Below are 18,359 nucleotides of genomic sequence, written 5' to 3'. Positions count from 1 at the left end.
ATTGGAACCATTGTGCAGTACAGAAGAACACTGGTCCTTCATTAGGACCCTGGCTGGAAGGGGTGGAGGATCTGCTGGGATGGACTGTTACAGCCAGCATATGGGCACTGCTACCTGTGGGGGCCTGCAGGGAAGGGCACCTTGGCTACCTACACCATTTGTTGGACATTCACATACTATCCTTTGTGCCAGACCAACTCAGGCCCCACAGAGAACAGGGTGCTGGGTGAGGCCACCAGTAAGAGGTCTCCATACAGGAACCTCAGCCCCAAAATCCAGGCTTGGAGGTGGGAAAACAGGACTGCGCAAGAAACCAGCCATTCTGAAGTGCATGGGGAATATGGTCCCCTAAAGCAATGCACAAAATCACAGGAACCTGGAGGCCCCTGGGCATTCCCTTGGGTGGGCCAGTGCCAAAGGAGGCTGCCCATGGCAGATAATCCCAGACAGCAGTGATGAGTGCCCATCCGTCTTAACCTGGGACTCCATGGACCTGTGCCTGGCTAGCTGGTCTTCCTGCCTTTTGTCCACTTTCCTCATGAACTTTACCCATTTCCTGTTCAAACATCCTCAGCAGATCCCCCTGCCCTCTGGATCAAGCCCAAATCCCTTAACCCAACACAAAGGCTCATCCTCTCCCAACCCTCCTGTGCATCTACATCCCCCGTTGGACCACTTTAAGTTTCTAAGTGAAATTGCCACATTTCTACCTACCCTCTGGGACAGAAGGGCCTTCCTGGTACCCAGCTCTCTCCCCTTGCTGGTGTGGGGTGGGGCCTCTGTGCTGTGCCATTGCCATCCTCCTTTCTGTGTTCTAAGAACCTGTGTCCCTCACTAGCCTGAGATCTGAAGGCAGGGATGATTTTTGATTGAAAGAAATCATCGTGGGTCTCTTATGTATGCAAGCATCATGCCGACTTTGCCACGAGCTCTGCTCAGGCAGCTCAAGTTAACTTGCTACTGTCCTGAACCCGTGGTGAGCGCTGGGCAGTGGGAAAGCACGCTGTGAGATGCAGGATGCCAGGGCACAGCCATGGCAACTTTGCACAGATCCTGAGGCCAGAGATATTGTGTCTGTAGGGCTGAACACATGCACGTGGAGAGGTATGGAAGGATCCAGAAGCACCAAATGACCACACAGGTCAGACAGTGGTAAGGCAACAGACTCTTTATTTAACATAGCTTAAAATACATCAAAATCAAATCCCTGGCTGTTGCGGATACTGAAAGGAGAAAAAAAGCTGTCAGCACAGCTTCAAACAAGTCTGGATGGCCAGGTGAAGACATCGGGGAAGCAAGTTATGGGGACAGATGACAGCCCCCTGGGGAGGGATCAAAGGGCAGGCAGGTGCCTAGCTGTCCCTGGGGTGGCCACCTCTGTGCTGTGCAAGGCAGGAGGGCTGGAGCAGCAGCTGGAGTCAGCTCAGCAGGCCTTGGCCCTCCCCCAACAGACACCAGGGCAGCCCCACCTGCCTCACAGTCAGCCCACAGAAGGGCCACCATGGAAGGGTGGAGAGGGGAAATAACTATCTTTACAGAAATAACATTCTCGTACACAAAGTGCCTGAGCTCGGCCCATGGTCCAACACCTCATGAAAAAAAAAAAAGAAAAGAAAAAAAAAGTGCTGCTGACACCTCTCAGAATCTGGTGTACAGGAAGCTCTCAGCGGTCAAGGTCCTGAAACACAAGTTACTGTTAGCAGAGCCAGGAGTTCTGAGCTGTGAGCCTCATCTGCTGTGGTCCCCTGGAGGAAAAACTAGCCATGAACCCTACATAGAACAGCTCTTGGTCCTAATACCGAGGTCACATGCATGGAACCGGCCCGGGGCGGGGAAGGCAGAACTGGCCTTCATTCATGGAGAGGCTACCCCCTGCATCCAGCCCAGGCCTGTGTGCGCAGTACCCAGTCACCTGGGCTAACTTTGGAAAGGAGAGCAAGCAGAGCAGCTGTAGTGATTGGTGAGATTTGGTCAATGGAGAGGAAGAGAAAGGGACCCCCACCTATGGCCTGAATCCCTAGAAATAGCTGGAGTTGAGGGTAGAGGTCTGCCTGCCTCAAAGCCCACATTCCTGACCTGGAAGCCTGGTTGGGGCCATCTGCCCACTGCAGTTCCCCAGTAGCCAGAACTGGTCTCATTGAGCTGCTGTACCATCTGTGGTCTCCCACAGCACACTGGGCTCCAACAGACCCAACTCCTCCACGAGGCTTTAAAGAGGTAGCTGAAGTGAGGCAGGCAATTATTTATGGGCCCCCCTGAGGCCTTTCCCTTCTTCAAGGGGGGCAGGTAGATACCCCTCCTCTTTCCTGCACCTCCTCAGCCCCGTAAATCCCATGTGGGGTTGGCAGCTCTTTCACCTCAGCCTGGGCACACGGAAAAGGTGTTCCTGGAGCAGGAAGAGGCAGGTTTGGGGTCAATTCCAAACACAGGGATTTCAAAGAGAGGAAGAAAAAGATATTGGACACTTCTCCACAGGAGAGTAATATCTCAGCCAGGGATGGCAAATAGGTCTCAATGCTCATACTGGCTGCTGGGGGATCCTGGTGCAAATGAGGACCTATGGGGATCAGCAGGAGACACCTTGAAACAGGTTAGTGATACCTGCCATGGGTGCAGGAGGGCAACTGGTATCCCCTCAGTCACCATTTCTGGTCTAAGTCATAACAGGATTCAGGAAAACTAAACGTTCCTCATGAACCTATTTATCTGAGGGATGAAGTTAAAAGGCTGTGGTCTAGCTGTGGAAGATAGAGGGCTGTGGACAGTGGACTGGCTTCAAGAAAGCCAGGGAGAAGCAGACGCCTGGCTGGAGAGGGGGCATTGGGTCCAGAGCCCTTTTTTCTGATCAGAGACTCACTCTGTTGTCCCAGAAGACTGCTTGGTAAAAACAAAACAAAAACCTGGCTAAAACTTTGGCAAGTTAGCAACCAGCAGAACTTTCAGAGTTTAAAGTTGTGACAAACAAAAATGTCAGCAACCATTCTGTGGATTTCTGGGGCCCAATAGTGTGTGGAGTCTCATTCCCTACCAGCTATACAACAGCTAGGGGCTGGCCTGCGGGCTCCCACACTGGCGGGTGTGAAATCCCCAGAAGGAAATACCTCTGCTCTTGTTCACTGGATGAGGTGCCAGCGAATGGAACCGGGGTACATCTCATGGACTGCACACCTGGTGGTGCTGATGGTAGAGGGGCAGGGTGCAGAAATAGACCCATAAAGCCAAAGGGATAGTTGGGCCTGGGGCCCAGCAACCCACTGCACAAAGAGAGGGGACAGGAATCAGAGGAGCTTCCCAGGATTCAGGCAAGCTTGTGGCAAAGCTATCAGAAGCCCTTTCCTTTCTCTCACTACAAGGAACCTGGTCTCACCAAACAGGAAACCTCAGCACCAACCTGACAAAGAAGCCAGGTGGGTGGTGAGACACTGGAGGTTAGGAATCCAGGCCCACTGTTTGGTACCCCTCCTCCTCCTCAGCAGATCAGTACAAACACTGTCATGTGCAAAAAAAAAAAAAAAAACCTTTAGAAAGAATCCTTGGGGTGCTCTCTTGTCATCCATTTATGCAGGCTAAAGAGGCACCTGTGAGTAAGGAGACTGAGAAGCATCACCGGCCTGGTCCTAGCACTACCAGAGGGCAGGGAAAGCAATGCCCACAGGGCCCCCTACCAGCATCATCCCAGAAACATTCTCCAGGCCCCTTGTCTTGGCAATAAAGCAGTCTGATCACCTGTTCTGGGTACCCCGCTAAGGCTCTGCCTGGGAACACCTTTTCCAGGTCAAGAGGAGAAAGGCATCTCCAGGGGAGCCAGGAGAGCCCTGAGCCCTGCTCACAACAGGAACAGTCAAGGCCTGGGTGTTGTCACTTCTCACAAGTCCTGAGGGCTCAGTGGGACCTGAGCCTCAAACCAGGCAGGAGAAATGCTCAAGTCACTTGTCCTGCCAGCTCACAGTGATGGCAGCCACAGACGACAAGCTCCTCTTATAAGACTCTTCAGCTCACAGAAGAGCCACTGACCTATTTACATGCCCCTGCCCCCAATGCAAGCCCACTGTACAACTATAAATGTATGAGGTCTTGCACATATGCCATATATATGTCAAACTGACCCACAAAATCCAAAATTACAAAGTGTCAAATGCCAGCCAGGTCAGAGCACCCTGGCCTAGCTCTGGGCTGCTTTGAGGTGGGAGTCTTGTGTGGGCCAGGCCTGGCTGGGCTGCCTGCTCCCTTCCCAGCACACCCGAAGTGCCACGTTCTAGGCGGTGGTGGGGCTGGGTTCCCATGGCCCTGTTTGGCCTGATGCTTCTGTGCTCGGAACTCCAGGGGAACAGGCAGCTTCTGTGGCCCTTGGGGAGCTGGGTGCTTGAGCCATGAGCCCCTCACCACCCTGCTCCTTGGTGGCAGTAGTAGCCTCTGGCCTTCGTTCAGGGCCGCTGTCAGTGAGCAGGCCCTGGCCACCTGCGCTCAGGTCCTGTACCCTCTTGTTCAGGTCATTGCGCTCTGTCTGCAGCGCCCGGCACAGCTTCTCTAGTCGCTGGATTTTCACCTGCAGGCCCTCCAACTCCTTGTCCCGGAGTGTTTTCTGGGGAGGGAAATGGGACCCTCAGCAACATCCCATCACCTTCCCACGCAGCACTACCACTTGGAAAACACTCCCACTTTATAATAAGGCTGGGAACAGACTGGAGTCAAAGGCTAGGCCCTCTTCTAGTAAAGAGCCTTGGTTTATGCTGTGACTTGGGTGTCAGTTGGGGGCAGTATGACACAGAAAAGGAGTATGGCCTGGCGTTCAGACAAGGAATTCCTCCATTTATCAACCACCCAACCTTGGCAAATACTTGGCTTTTAAGCCTATTTCCTTATCTGTAAAAATGACTTCCAGCACAAACCTCACAGATCTGAAGGGAAGGGTCCCGAGCTGGCATATGTGAACACTCAGCATAGCCTGGCATGCAGTCCCTGCTCCGTGTGAGTTCCCCCTCTCCTACATCTCAAGCCACAAAACCACCAATTACCTGAACCACTCTGCAGGCAAACCACACACATCATCGGCGCCCCCGTTTTCCGCTTCTTGGTTCCTCTCTTCCATTTCCTCCCTTTGCTCCCAACTGCAGATCTACCCTTGGGTCCACCCTCCCCCGGGAGGCAACTATCAGTGCCTCTGGACTTGAACAAACACGGGTCTAAGTGCCAGCTGCATTACTCACTGGTACAACATACGGTAAAAGGCCTGATCTCAATAACGTCCCACCCCCAGGCTGCAGTCCACACTCGGCCCACCTCCTCAGCCATCTCAAGCAGGGCCTTGTTGCTGCTCTCCCACCGGGACCGGTACATGGTGGTTTCTTTCTCCAGCTTCTTGATCTTCTTGGTCATCTGGGTCATGTGACAGATGGAAGGAAATGATCAGAGAGCTGACCTTCCCTGTGCGCCGCCATCTCCAAGGGTGTGGAATAGTCCCACAGGCATCACAGGACACAGTTGATGTCTTGGTGCCACTGCAGGAAGTCTCCCCAAGTTAAACGCCCACCACCAATAACACTAAATGACAACACTGCCTCTTCTCCAGGACACGTGCGAGATCCCCTCTAATGACCCCACCCTTGGTATCAATCACACTGTTACTGGCAGCAGCTCCCTGAGGCACGTCGGCGACAGGGTTTCCTGAAGACAGGCCCAGCGTTCAACTCTGAAGCAGCCTGTTCCCCAGCAGCCACAGCTGGCCTGGACCATGTTACCTTTTCCATCTCCTGTTTAAACGTGGTGAACACCTCGCTGCTTTTGGAAAGAGTGTTCTGGAACTCTTCAAACTTCTCTGTGTATAGGGCGAGCTGGGTGAGATAGAAGCCCACAGGTGAGCCTGGGCTTCTCTGGAGGTGCCTCTGGTTAGAATACTCAGACCCAGTCTTGGCCCTCTGACCTAATAATGTTATTGAGATACCATTTTTCTTTGAAACAAAACAAAAACTATGTATCTGGAAGAATATAATCTAACATACTAAACTCTAGAAAGTAAAATTTGGGGTGGCACATATTTTGCTTTTATGTTTATTTCCAAAATTTTCTTCAGGAATCAAGTATAACTTATGTAATTTAAAACAACTGTGCTAGGAGCAAAGGCCTCCAAGCTCACCTAGCTACCTGGTCGTCACCACACGGGTGCTAGGCAGGTCCAGGGAGCAAAGGCTTGGCCAAGGTCACACAGCAGTTGGGGCAGAGCCAGACCTAGCATTAGGGTTCCATTTCCCTCCCCCTAGGACGTGGCACAGTGAGGGGACTTTGGAGACAGGTCAGTTTTCATGGTCTCACCTGCTGCTTCAGGTGGGTCTCCTGCTGCTTCATCAGCTCACACATCCTCTGCGACTCCACTGCCTCTTTGAGGAGCTATTTCCAAGACAGGCACCCAGACCCCGTCAGATGACCCCAGGGGTTCAGCCATTTTTTAGCCACAAGCACAAGAACCCACTGAGGCTTCCTGCTCTCAGACTGGGTTCTGAGGAAGCGTTGCCCCCTCTCTGGCTAGGCGGCAACCTCTCCCACAGACTCAAATAAGAGCAGAGCCAGAACCCAACCTGCCTCCTCTCAGCCTACCCCTCTGATGCCCAGGACCCGAGCCTCACAAAGTCCTTCTCCCGCTGGTGTCTCTCCTCGGCCTCCTTCAGCATCTCCTGGGCCTGCTGGAGCTTGGCGTCCACCAGCTGCTGCTGCAGGTCCTTGTGTTTGAAGACTTTGTCAATATGCTGCAGGAAAGCGTGGTGTGAGGGGCCACCTGTCAGGAGCTCCCCATCGCAGGGACGCCTGGTGGCTGCAGGGATGTCCCATGTGCAGAGAGCAGGGTGCCCTGCCCAGCCTTCCATCCCCATCTGACATGCTGGACCCGTGTGCTGCACAGCATGGGGGCCCCCAGGTCCCTGAAAGGTCTGCTCCCCAACCTCACCTTCTCTCTCTTTACTGCTGAGTGAGTCCCTGGTTAAGCGTGGGGTTTAGGGATGGTACTAGCTCCAGGGCAGCCAAGCAATAGATGCACTCAAATCTCCAGCCCTAGCACAGATCCCTCCCTAAGGCTAGCAGCCCTTACTTCTGAAGTCCTCGATTCCTTGTGAATGGAAGAAAAGGAAAAACTATGCCTTCACCAGTAAAACAGCTTAGCTCAGTTGACACAGATCTGCCGTAACTGTAGGCAAAGATTAGACATGTGCACCCCGAGGAATGGCCACCCTAACTGCTGGAGGAGTTGTGGGAACCTGGACCAGGTCAGAGAGCAGGGATAGCAAGAAGGTGCTAAACTCAATGCTCCTTCAAAGGTGAAGTCAGCTGGACTTGCTGAAATAAGGAATGCGGAAATTTTCTCATTTTGGGGACAGGGAAGGGAAGGTGGCTTGGAGATAAGTTCAGTTTGGGATGTGATGAATTCCAGTCGCCTGTGATCTGAGGTTCAAGGTTCAGAGGGGCAGGATGGGAGTGTTGGAGGAAGCTGATGGGGAAGGGGGTATAAATGAGAAGAGGGAGCAGAACCCCCTTCCCCCACCACAGCTATACCAAGTTCTTTATTGCCTTGGGGAGGCGGAGGGAGGTTCAGCTTTTTGAAGTGGGTGCCTCACTCTGTGGTGGCCTGGAAGCCTTCATGTCTTTCAGCACTGAGGGACAGGAACCAAGCCATCTCAACTCTATTCAAACCAAATGTATCACAAGCAGCCTTATTCCCAGGGATGAAGTAGTGAATGGAGTGATGTGTCAGGGCAGTCGCCTCCACGTCACCAGACTGGACTGTCAGCCCCAGAGGGCAGGGTGCCAGCCCTCTCAGCCACCACCATACCTCCAGGGCCTGGCCCACAGCAGGCCTGTGGCATTCATCTGTTAAGACAACCGGGGCCCGCTCCTCTACTCAGCCCTGGAGCGAAGCTGCGCTTCTCCCCTCCCGCCAAGAGGAAACAGAGGCCTGGCACAGCCAAGTGACGGGCACATGGGTGCCCAAGTAGCAGCGGGATTCAGTGCCTGGGTAGCAGCCGACACCAGCCAAGGAAGCGACAACCTGCCCTTTCAGGTGGCAGGGACAGCAGAGCAGTAAGGAGTCTGGAGCCAATCACTGCCTACGGGCCCAGTCCCTCCACTGTGATTTCAAATTCTCAAAGGCTCTGAAAATGGAAACTGTCATAGCTGGCAACCTAAACTGACCTGCCCCAGCGTAAGGCTATTTATACTCTGTATTTATCCCACCTAAATTGAACATTCAGACTTTTCACTGCATGAACGTTAGCATGTCTGATTTGGGAGTGCTGCCCTGAGGCCCTGGTGAAGGTGCTGTGTAATACATAGTACATGCATGTTATCTCCATTTTAAAATCTAGATAATTCTAGATCCCAAAGGCTAGCTGGCCCTGTGGTATGAGACAAGGCACCATAGACCTGTGGCTATGTGGCCATGGATGAGACTTCTCCTCACCTCAGTTCCTCATCGGTATAAGGAATGACGTTACTCCCCTCCCAAGGAGGAGGAGGAAGGATGAAGCCTGAAAGTGGTGTGCTAACGCCTGGCTGGCCCTGGGCCCTCACCATCTCCTGGCCAAGGCTGCTGTCTGTGGCGAGCTTACCTCCTCACGCAGCTCATACTGCTCAATGAGCTTCTTCAGCCTCTCGGCCAGCTCCATGTTCTCCTGGCGCAGCTTGGAGTTGCGTTCATTGTGCTGTTCCATCTGCAGCTGGATGTCATTCAGCGTCACCTGGAAGTGTGAGGTCACCTCCTTGCGCTTCTCCTCCTCCTCCCGGGCCCGCTGCACACCTTCTTCCTGGGCAGAGAAGTCAGCCCCAGCTCAATTATCCACTCTCCCAGCCAGCCTCCCTTCAGGGATGGCCTCCACCAACGACCCTCCTGCTCCTACACCCAAGAGTAGCCAGGCTCCAGGGACGCTCGCTGTGCCAGGGGGCTCCTGATGGACCCCCCCAATCAGGTGAAAGTGAGAGACGCTCTCCCTAGAAAACTGCAGGCACATGTGTCAGTGCCATTCTGAAGTAATTTAAACCTTCTGACGCCAATTCTCCCACATATTTCAGATCAAATATCCTTGTTTTAATGTGTTTTTGTCCCCCCACCCCCAGTAGACCAAGTTGTAAAAGTTCATTAATACCCAGGGCTGGCAAGGTTGTGCAGAATCAGGCCCTCATACAAGGTCGGTGGGAGGGTATACTGTACCGCATCAGAAGGCAATCTGGCAGAATCTTATTAAAATTGAAAAAAGAATGACATAACCCTACATAAACCGATAGACAAAAACACTGCATTTTGAAAAGTCGGGGCGGGGTGGGGGAAGGACATCAAACAATTCACATACAATTACTTCATTTAAAAAATTTTATGTAAGATTTTATACATAGAGAAGAAAACCTCGAAGGCTGTACTTCAACTTACATATAAATAGATTTATTCTGCCAGTGGTTTCTGCTGGGCAGTGGGGTTGAGGAGGGTGGACAACCATTACCTTTAATTTCTTACACTTTTGTCACCTTTGAATCCTCACATCAAATTTTTTTTGTTTTTTTAATTTTTACTGCGGTTTAAATAAAAAGTTTACAAGTCGAGTCAGTTTTTCATACAAAAATTTATATACACCTTACTATATACTCCTAATTGCCCTCCCCCTAATGAAACAGCACACTCTCTATTTACATGTCCGTTCGGCCAGCTTCTGACCCCCTCTGCCCTCCCTCTCATCTCCCTCCAGACAGGAGATGCCCACATAGTCTCATGTGTCTACTTGATCCAAGCAGCTCACTCTTCACCAGTATCATTTACTATCCCATACTCCAGTCCAATCCCTGTCTGAAGAGTTGGCTTCAGCAATGGTTCCTGTCTTGGGCTAAAAGAAAGTCTGGGGACCATGACTTCTGGGGTTTGCATCCCCACATCAAATTTACATTAAATACATAACATTTTAAAAGTGACACATGAACTAAAACCAAAACAAGTTGCAAAATACCATCTATTTGCCAATTCAAATTTGGTAAAACACATATATCCACCATCTGTGAGAATATGCACGTGAAAACAATTTGGGGTTCAAGGGAGCAACCTGGATTTCACCGCAGACTGAGCAGAACAAAAGAAAGGACACAGCATGCCTGACTGACCAACCTCTGGGAGATGATCTGCCATCAGCTCTACCGGCGTGGTCAACATGATTCTTACGTTCTTACTACCATTCTCGGGCATTTCAATATTGACAGAACACCTCCTTGCAGTCCTTGCTCCAGTGGGTTCTCAACAGCTGTGATCTTTTGGAAGTAGATCCCAGGCCTTTCTTCCAAGGCATCTCTAGGTGGATTTGAACCGACAACCTTTCTCCTGTTGGTAGCCAAGCTCTTAACCATCTGTGCCACCCAGGAACTGGTAATACGAGTTCATGCTGAATGGTTTCAAGTAGTTCTGTCTAAGGTGGCGTATTATGGGGGAAGTTGATTTCTATATTGCAAGCCTGTGCCGCTTTTCAAGGGGAAAACCCACCAAAGATTAAATGGAAGCCAAGGGAAACAGGCGCTCTTGCCGGGGTGTGGGCGGCCTACCTTGAGGGAGCGGTTGTGTCGCTGCAGCTCACGGCACAGGCTCTCAAGCTTGCTGCGGGCCAGGACAGCCTTGCTGTGCTCACCCCGCAGATGGTCCTTCTCTTGTACCAGCTGGCTCTGCTTCTTCTGCAGGAGCTTCATCTGCTTCTGAGAGTTCCTGTGCTCCTCCAGCTGGGGACAGAGAGGGCAGGTGAGTGCCCTGCACGGTGCTCCCCAAAGGGCATCAACATACTGGCCCGGGGCCCCCTGAGCTGGCCTCCCCCTCCCTCTCTCCCAGTCATTACAGCTCAGGCCACCGAAGCTCTCTCACAGCTCCATTTATTTCTCACGATAGCTCACTCAGAAAGGACAAGCAAGGACACCCAGCCAGCAGACCACAGCTTCTATCCCAGCTCTGACTCCAGGGACAAAACTCTCCAGACACTTCAGACCACTGCATCCCGCCAACTTTGTGGACACTCACCCCTAAGGCTACCTGCTCCCCTACCGTGTACTCATCACCATTACTCCTCTTCCCCATTGCTTCAGGACCACAGCACTGGCTCACCATTTCTCTGGCCAACACAACTGAGACTACCACTCTCGGTCATTTCAACATCAACAGACAAGCCTCCGACACCCTGGCCGTACAGAGCTCCTGCACAGACCACATCCGCTGGCCCAGCTTAGCCCCCTTCCCAGGCCCATCCAGCCCTGCCCAGCAGAAATACAATGTCAGCCACGTATGTAATTTTACATTTTCTAATAGCCACATTAAAAAAATCAAAAGAAATAGGCAAATTAATTTTAATAACGTATTTATTCTATCTAACATCCAAAATATTAAAATTTCAACATGGAATAAGCATGAAAAAACACCCATTAACGAGATATTTTACATTCTTTCTTTTGCCCTAGGTCTTGGGAATCCAATGAGCATTTCACTTTGGAGCACATCCAGATTTGGACTAGCCACTTCAACCGGCTAGTGGCTACGTCCTGGACAACACATGTCTAGACCTTGTCATTATCAGGACCTGCACCCACCTCCATTATCTCAAAGCCAGGACCACCACCTTTTATTTTTCTAGCTCATTCTCTCCAATACCTGTGGTTCCCTACAAGTCTCAGAGCCTACTGGGCCTCTAATTCACTTACCCAGCCATCTTTTGACTCTCCTTCAATGCTCCTTTAATCGTGTACCTTACCTCGCTTAGATTCCTTATGCCCTCAACTCTCCTGTCCCCTTCTCCTAGCGAAATCTCAACCCTGCTCATTCAACCTCCTGCTTCCTCTGCACCTGCACTGAAGCAACCCTGCTCGGAGGATCTCACTTTCAATTCATGACCAATTTCAGAATTTCATGAAGATCCCTGCCTACTCAGAGATCCTAATTTCCTGCGCTATTCACGCTCCTCTTCTAGATAACTGCTTTATCCTCCTCCCCAAGCCTCTCCCACCCCAGCTATGACTCTCCCATTTCTTCAAGAACAGAGGCAACCAATGCAGCAGGGCACAAGTGTCATCACCATCCATCTACTGGCAACTGTCCTCTCCTTCCGTCCTGAGGGGCTGGCTGTGCCGCTCACCAAGGCTAACCCCTCTGCTTGTGTGCTGGACCTCGTCCCCCGCGTTTACTCCAGCCGCCCGCTCCCTCCTGTCGTGCATCAGCCTTGCCCTGGCTGGACCATTCTGAAAGGGGGATATCTCCTTAACACCCTTCCTTTTATTGAATTCTTCCAACAGCCCCCTTGGGGAGCTATGATTTCCCCCATTTTACAGGTAAGTTCCTAAAAGGTGACTCCAGCTAACAAATGTGGATGGAAACAAAGAACCTTAAAATAAGTGTGCAATGACCATCAGTGGATGAATCTGTTAATTCTGATTCTGCTGGGGAACCTGAAAAGGGAGGAATCTGGTTGCTACTATCTAAACCCCCTTACATCACTACAAAGAGAAAACCCCACTTCTGTGTCTCCTGTGATTTAACACAAAGTATAGAACACTGAACCCAAAAAACTAAACCCAGTGCTGTTGAATTGACTCCGACTCGTAGCGACCCTATAGGGTAGTGTAGAACAGCCCCACAGGGTTTCCAAGGCTGTAATCTTTCCGGAAGCAGATTGCCACATTTCCTCCCATGGAGCAGCTGGTAAGTTTGAATTGCTGACCTTCTGGTTAGCAGCTAAGTGCTTAACCACTGTACCACCAGGGTACACAGCACCACCTATGATGAATTCATATCAAAATAGCTGAACCTGAATTCGATCAAGCTTCTAGAGCTAACCAGCACATCACTTATAGCAAATAAAAAGGTAAAGAAACAAGTTAAATGCCACCACAGGCAAGACAAAGCTAGAAAGTGGGGTAACCTCCAGGACAACTGATCTGGTTCTGCAATAAGCCAATGTCATGAGAAAAAAAGGAGTGGTGGTGGTTAAGGGGAAGGTTATCTTAGAGTATTACTAACAACCAAACATAATAGACCTCATGTGGACCCTGATTTGATCAAACTAATGGTTTTAAATACCTGGGGAAATCTGACTCTAGACTAGGTACTACAGGATATCAAATGATAAATGTTAATTTTGTTAAGTGTGATAATGGCACCATGTGTGGCCATATTTTGGGGGGCTGCACATTCAAGAACACACAGGCAAGAAGACACTGTATCTGGGACTCAGGCCAGGAGACAGGGCTCTACCACCTGGAACGTATTAAGAAATTTCTTTCAAGGAATGTGAAGTTCCTTCTCTTACTGTCGACCCTGAAGAGGCCGGATGGGACCTGACTCTCTACTTAAAGGTTGGACAAAAGACTCAGAGGGTGAACAGGAATTAAGCCACCCATCTGCCTCTGCACTGCAGCCCCAGTCCAGGGGGCCTGCTGACTTTCCAAAGGCAGGGAGGGTATGAGGGGCAGTGTGGGGACTGACCAGTTCAGCATACTTCTTGCACAGCGCTGCCAGCTTCTCCTCTGGGGTACTCAGCGTATTCAATGTCTGCATCAGCAGTGTGATCTCCTTTCCTGCAAAGCAGAGAGCAAAGGTGTGCACACACTTCTCTGGGAGGCCCCAAGCCCCTCCAGGCCTGGGCCCACACTCTTGAACCTTAATACAGCCCTCCCCTACCCTACTTTATATTTCTGCTCGTCAAACTGGCTGCCTTCCCTGCTAGACTACATGCTTCGTGAGGGCCCCAGGACTCTCCCTAGTGCCTGTCACAGGGCACACGCTCAACCGCTGAACAACTGGGCACCTGTGGAATCTTGGTGGGCACCACCGGTGGGAGAGAAAAATGGCCTGCTCTACCACCAGATGAAAGGTGTCCCACCTTGGAGTTCAGTGCTACTGTTTCAATGCAAGGAGGGCCTTTCCAAAAGAGAAAGGATCCAAGAAAGCTAAGTCTCTGGCCTCCCTGAGAATGCACTGAAAATTTCCTGTCAACAGGTAGCCAAATAGTGAATGAGTATAAAACGAGTATATCTTCCACATATGTGATTCGAAAATCTCTTTTTTGTATGTGCTTTAAATGAAAGTTCACAGCTAAAGTTAGTTTCTCAAGTCTAAGATTTTTTAAAATAAATACTCTCTCTTCAAATTAGGGCAACAGCTGAGGGTAGGAAAGTAGGGAGTAGGGCACAGGTATAACATCACCCAACCTCGATCCTTTAATAGCCTGTCAGTCACTACCTTTCCCCACTGCCTGCACCTGAGTCAGAGAGTTCACTGCTCCCTCCCTGGGGGCCACCTTGCACAGAACAGCACCAGGCTCCTGAGTGTCAGTCTTGGGAGTCTCCAAGAGTTGGGTGTACAGGCTGCAAGTCACTGGCACACAGGCCAAATCCAGCCCATAAACGGGTTTTGCTTGGCTCCTAGTGTTTTAGTTGCCAACAGTTAAAAAAAAAAAAAAAACTGGCTGCAGTAAGCCTGCAGCTTTGGCTGCTATCAATTAGCTGGGACCAGGTGGCAGTCAACCTTTGGATGAAACAGGCATTCTCTTGATCCACATGGGTCCCCTGGTTAGCTTGGTTTATGGGGACATTTGAGCTTTTGATCCTGGTCTAGTCTAGTTCTCTTACTAAAAAGAACTGGAAACTAAGGCCCAGACAGGGGAGGGACTTGCCCAAGGTCACACTGTGGTGCTGGCTGGCACGGGAGCCCACCAAGTCTCCTGCTCTCCATTTTCTCAAAGAGCAAGCAGGCTAGATTTCAGCCCCACTTGCTTCTGAAGCCAGGTGCCCTTGTGCAGTGAATGACCTGAACATTTCTATGTTGTGGCCCCACACAGCTGGTTCTGGTTAAACTAAGTAGCTATCCTCTGCTCACCCAGCCCCTTGGCTTTCTTCTTCTCCTGTGGCCTCCGGTGGTCTCGGTCTCCGCCTTCGTCACTCGCCCGGATCTCCTCTGTGCCTGGCTCCCCCTTGGAAGTCTCCTTTTCACCATTGACTACTGGGGTCCCTGGCTCAGGCTCCCCATTCCTTGCAGCATAGCTCCGGGACTTCTCTGCATCTTCAGGTTCGGCGGGCTCACTCTGTGCCCCATCCTCACCTGGGCCCCCCTGATTGTTGTCCACACAGTAAGTACTCAAGATGTCTTCCAGCTGGCGGCTCAGCTCCTCGGACACATCACGGAGGGCCCCAGACTGAGCAGTTTTGGCTTGAGCCCCTACAACAGAATAGGATGAGGTGCACAGTGAGAAATGAGATGGTTATATCACTGGTTGGGGCTCTTCAGGCTCAGCCAGATTCACCGGGTTGGGTTAAACATTGCCTAATCTCTTTAAAGCTCAGTTCATTTCCCTATAAATGGTGTAACTATCCCTCACCACCACCCAATAAGGTTTGCTGTGAGTATAAAGGTATGTAAAGCATTCAACATGGACTAAGCACTTAGCATGAACTCAACTTCTAATCTCCTCCCCTCAAAAGCTGTTCCTTACTATTAAACAAGTTCCAGAAACACCTCAAGTATGGATGGCAGTTACCCACTGGTGACTGAAGTGTCTCCTAATGGGACGAGGATTTGCTAGTCAGGCCTCTCATTTGACTGCCACCTGGTTTAATCCTGTCAGCCTTCTCTAAAGAGGGTTCTGCTCGTGTTTGGAGCAGGAGGCTATATCAACTCCCCCGGAAAGGGTGGGGAATCACACAGACTCTGCACTGTCCTCCTCTCATTCTACATTTCCTCTTCCCTGGGTAAACTGCTGGCCTCGGCTTCAAACTCCAGCAGCTAAGCAGGAGTACCACAAACTCCTCCCCCTGCCCGATGGAAAAGCAGAGCTGGCACACACCCTCAGGCTTCCCCGGGGCCTGGGTGGTGGAATCTTCAGCTTCGGTTGCAGGAGCAGCCTGGCTGGGCCGCCCCTGAGCTCCCTCTGGTCCCGCTTCCGGTTGCCCTGGGTTGCTTTTTGGGTTGGAAGTGTTGCCTGATGGCTTGGCAGCCCCATTCTTTTTGTCTTGGTTCTTCATTGTGGTTTGCAACGCTAGATTAAGAGCAAATCCTTCAGAAAGAAACACAGTTGCTATTTTCCAGACTTCGAAAATCTTCGCCGCCCAATGCCAGGCGCACAAAGCTTCTCAAAACAAACAAAAACAAACTGGTTGGCCTCTACCGGGGGGAGCCAACGGTTCTCCCGGTCTCTGCCCGGTCAGGGGAGCCTGGCGTGCCCAGGCTGGTTTTCGGGGCGCTACTCCTAGAGCGGGCGAGGAAAGAGGCCTCCCTCCTGCCGAAGCCACTTCCCGGCACAGCACGGCCCCCTCACGACAGGCCGAGCGCGGGATTGGCTCAGGGCCGAAGACTGACGTGGCGGGATGCTCTATTCCCGAACCCTCCCCCCCGCCCCTAGGACTCACGTGGGCTCCGCGAGCGCGCGCGCGCGCAGCCACCCACGCCCCGCGCGCCCTCCAGCCGCGCGCGCGCATGCGCAAGGCCATAACCCGCCTCCCCGCCCTAGCCCACGCACGAAATCGGCGCGACTGCCCCCACTTGCCGAAAGTATCCAGGCATACAGGGAGCACCCTGATCGTCTCGTCCCGCTAGCTGCAGCAGCACGTACCTCGCCGCCGACGTACCGACGGCTTCACCCGCTCTGGCCGCGCACCGGAAACCCTGGGCAACCGCTGCCGGCAGAGCGGCCCGCTCTCGTCGCAGCCAATCAATAGCCCGCGCTCTCGCGAAGCTTGCTGGGAAAGCTGAGGCGATGGCGGCCTTTGAGGCGGGTAATTGGGAAGGCGGGGGAGGGAAGGGACTACATGTCCCTCCATGCATCGGGGCTAGCTGTCCACAACTCCCAAGATGCAAGGGAAAGGACTTCGTTCTGGCAGCCGGGTACCCTGTAGGTCCGGAAGGAGCCAGTTACTATGCATAAATACCTAGAGTAACCTCATTATCACTCAGAAGCTGTGATTCAGTACCCAGGCTTTGCTCCTGGCTATTCTTTCCTGCACGCCACCACCCTCTCACCCCACATTGTGAAATTCTATGCCTCTTATTTTTAGTATCTGGGGGACTCTGAGGCCTCTCGACGAGCGATGGATTCTTGAGTCGAGAGACCTGTATTCCAGTTCTGACGTCATCACTGATTTGTAGTATGACTGGGCATTCTTTTCTCTCTTTGGGCCTCAATTTCCTTTTTTCAAACGGAGGCTTTTAATAATAGCAATAACAGGTTATTGGGTGCCTGCCATATGGTTAATCCTCATAACTACTCATCGAGACAAGTACTATTGTTATTTCCCATTTCCTCATGAGAACAGTAAGGCAAAGGTTAGATAACTTGTCTAAGGTCACACTGCTAAAGAGTGGTTAGAGCAGGGATTCAAAACCAGGAAGTCTGGCACCAGGCCACCGTACTAACTACTCTGCCATGCTTTCCCTTAGGATGAGTCGAGGTGACTTGTTTTTTTCCCACTCCTCATCACCAGTTGGAAACCCTGGTGGCCTAGTGGTTAAGAGCTGCTAACCAAAAAAGTCGGCAGTTCTCCTGTGTCCTATAGGGTCGCTATGAGTCCGAGTTGACTCGAAAGCAACATTTTTTTTTTTCCATCACCAGTGTGGCAACTAGTCTCTTTGGAAAGGGCTGAGGACACCCTGCAGGGAGAGCTTGGCCTCAGACAAAGATTCCCAAGCCTTTTTCTCTGACAGGCCAACCCTACGCAGGCCACTTCATCACACCATCTGACTAGACTGACAAAGTCCCAGTGGCACTGGGGCTAAAGCTGGCGGGGGGGGAACCCCAAGCTTCTCTCCAAATATGGGATCACAATTCGTTATCCCTGCTACCTACAGATAATGGAATAAAGGCCAATAATCCTTGCGCCTGGAGCTGAAAGCCTAGACGATTTGGCTTCTTCTGTTTTCAGCCAATCCTCCCCATCCCCACTCTCGTTTTTGCTTCAACTGTACTTTTACTCTTTCCAGCATTTCTCAGGTTTTTGCAGATCCTATTTCCTCTTTTGAGGCCCAGCTCAAAAGCCTCTTTAGAGCCTTCCCAATGCTCTGCAATCTGTCCTAGCTCCCTACGTCTAGATAGAGTTCTATTACAGCGTTATCACCAAGGTGTTGATACTATTTGCTTGCAAGTCAAAGAATACTGCGGGGAATTGTTAGCTAAATTCTCTTGTCCCAAAGGCTAGCACTTGGTGAAGGCAGAGAATGGTTTTAAGTTGTTCAAATTGAGCATTGTTTGGGGGCTGTTAAGATGTTAAGTATTTCCCCCAAAAGTTAAGGAGACCATAGGGCAGAGAGCTCTGTTTAGTGGCTCCAGACATCAAGGTTTGCCTTTACCAGGTAACACTGAGAGGCAATACGGTATAATTGTGTG

The 18,359-nt window shown here is 51.3% G+C and overlaps 1 protein-coding gene across 6 annotated transcripts; it reads right to left on the bottom strand.

Moving 5' to 3' along the window:
* Positions 1–1,607: 1,607 nt before the first annotated feature.
* On the bottom strand, positions 1,608–16,719 carry TXLNA (taxilin alpha). Of its 6 annotated transcripts, none has more exons than XM_010595162.3 (11): positions 16,593–16,719; positions 15,828–16,037; positions 14,864–15,202; positions 13,472–13,563; positions 10,558–10,728; positions 8,592–8,786; positions 6,621–6,740; positions 6,310–6,384; positions 5,739–5,831; positions 5,281–5,376; positions 1,608–4,582 (listed from the first exon to the last, which is right to left on the bottom strand). In XM_010595162.3, exons 2-11 carry the CDS (start codon positions 16,003–16,005, stop codon positions 4,256–4,258), a joined length of 1,686 nt encoding a protein of 561 aa, XP_010593464.1. In that variant the 5' UTR covers positions 16,006–16,037; positions 16,593–16,719; the 3' UTR covers positions 1,608–4,255. The 6 variants fall into 6 exon arrangements, with proteins under 6 accessions (XP_010593464.1, XP_023410244.1, XP_003415329.1 ...); XM_023554476.2 differs by having other exon boundaries at positions 15,086–15,202; XM_003415281.4 differs by having other exon boundaries at positions 15,828–16,019.
* Positions 16,720–18,359: the final 1,640 nt, after the last annotated feature.

The sequence above is a fragment of the Loxodonta africana genome, chromosome 3, assembly GCF_030014295.1.
Source record: "Loxodonta africana isolate mLoxAfr1 chromosome 3, mLoxAfr1.hap2, whole genome shotgun sequence".
Lineage (NCBI taxonomy): Eukaryota > Metazoa > Chordata > Mammalia > Proboscidea > Elephantidae > Loxodonta > Loxodonta africana.
The sequence above is the reverse complement of the archived record's forward strand: the minus strand, read 5'-3'. Positions and strand labels throughout refer to the sequence as shown.

What these genes read in the sequence shown, in the direction of transcription:
- TXLNA (XM_010595162.3), bottom strand. Translation starts at nt 16,005, where the DNA reads ATGAAGAACCAAGACAAAAAGAATGGGGCTGCCAAGCCATCAGGCAAC. An exon ending in GGCCCCGGGGAAGCCTGAGG is followed by an intron (nt 15,203 to 15,827) that starts GTGTGTGCCAGC and finishes ATTCTGTTGTAG; the next exon opens with GGGCTCAAGCCAAAACTGCT. An exon ending in AGTATGAGCTGCGTGAGGAG is followed by an intron (nt 6,741 to 8,591) that starts GTAAGCTCGCCA and finishes GCTTTCCTGCAG; the next exon opens with CATATTGACAAAGTCTTCAA.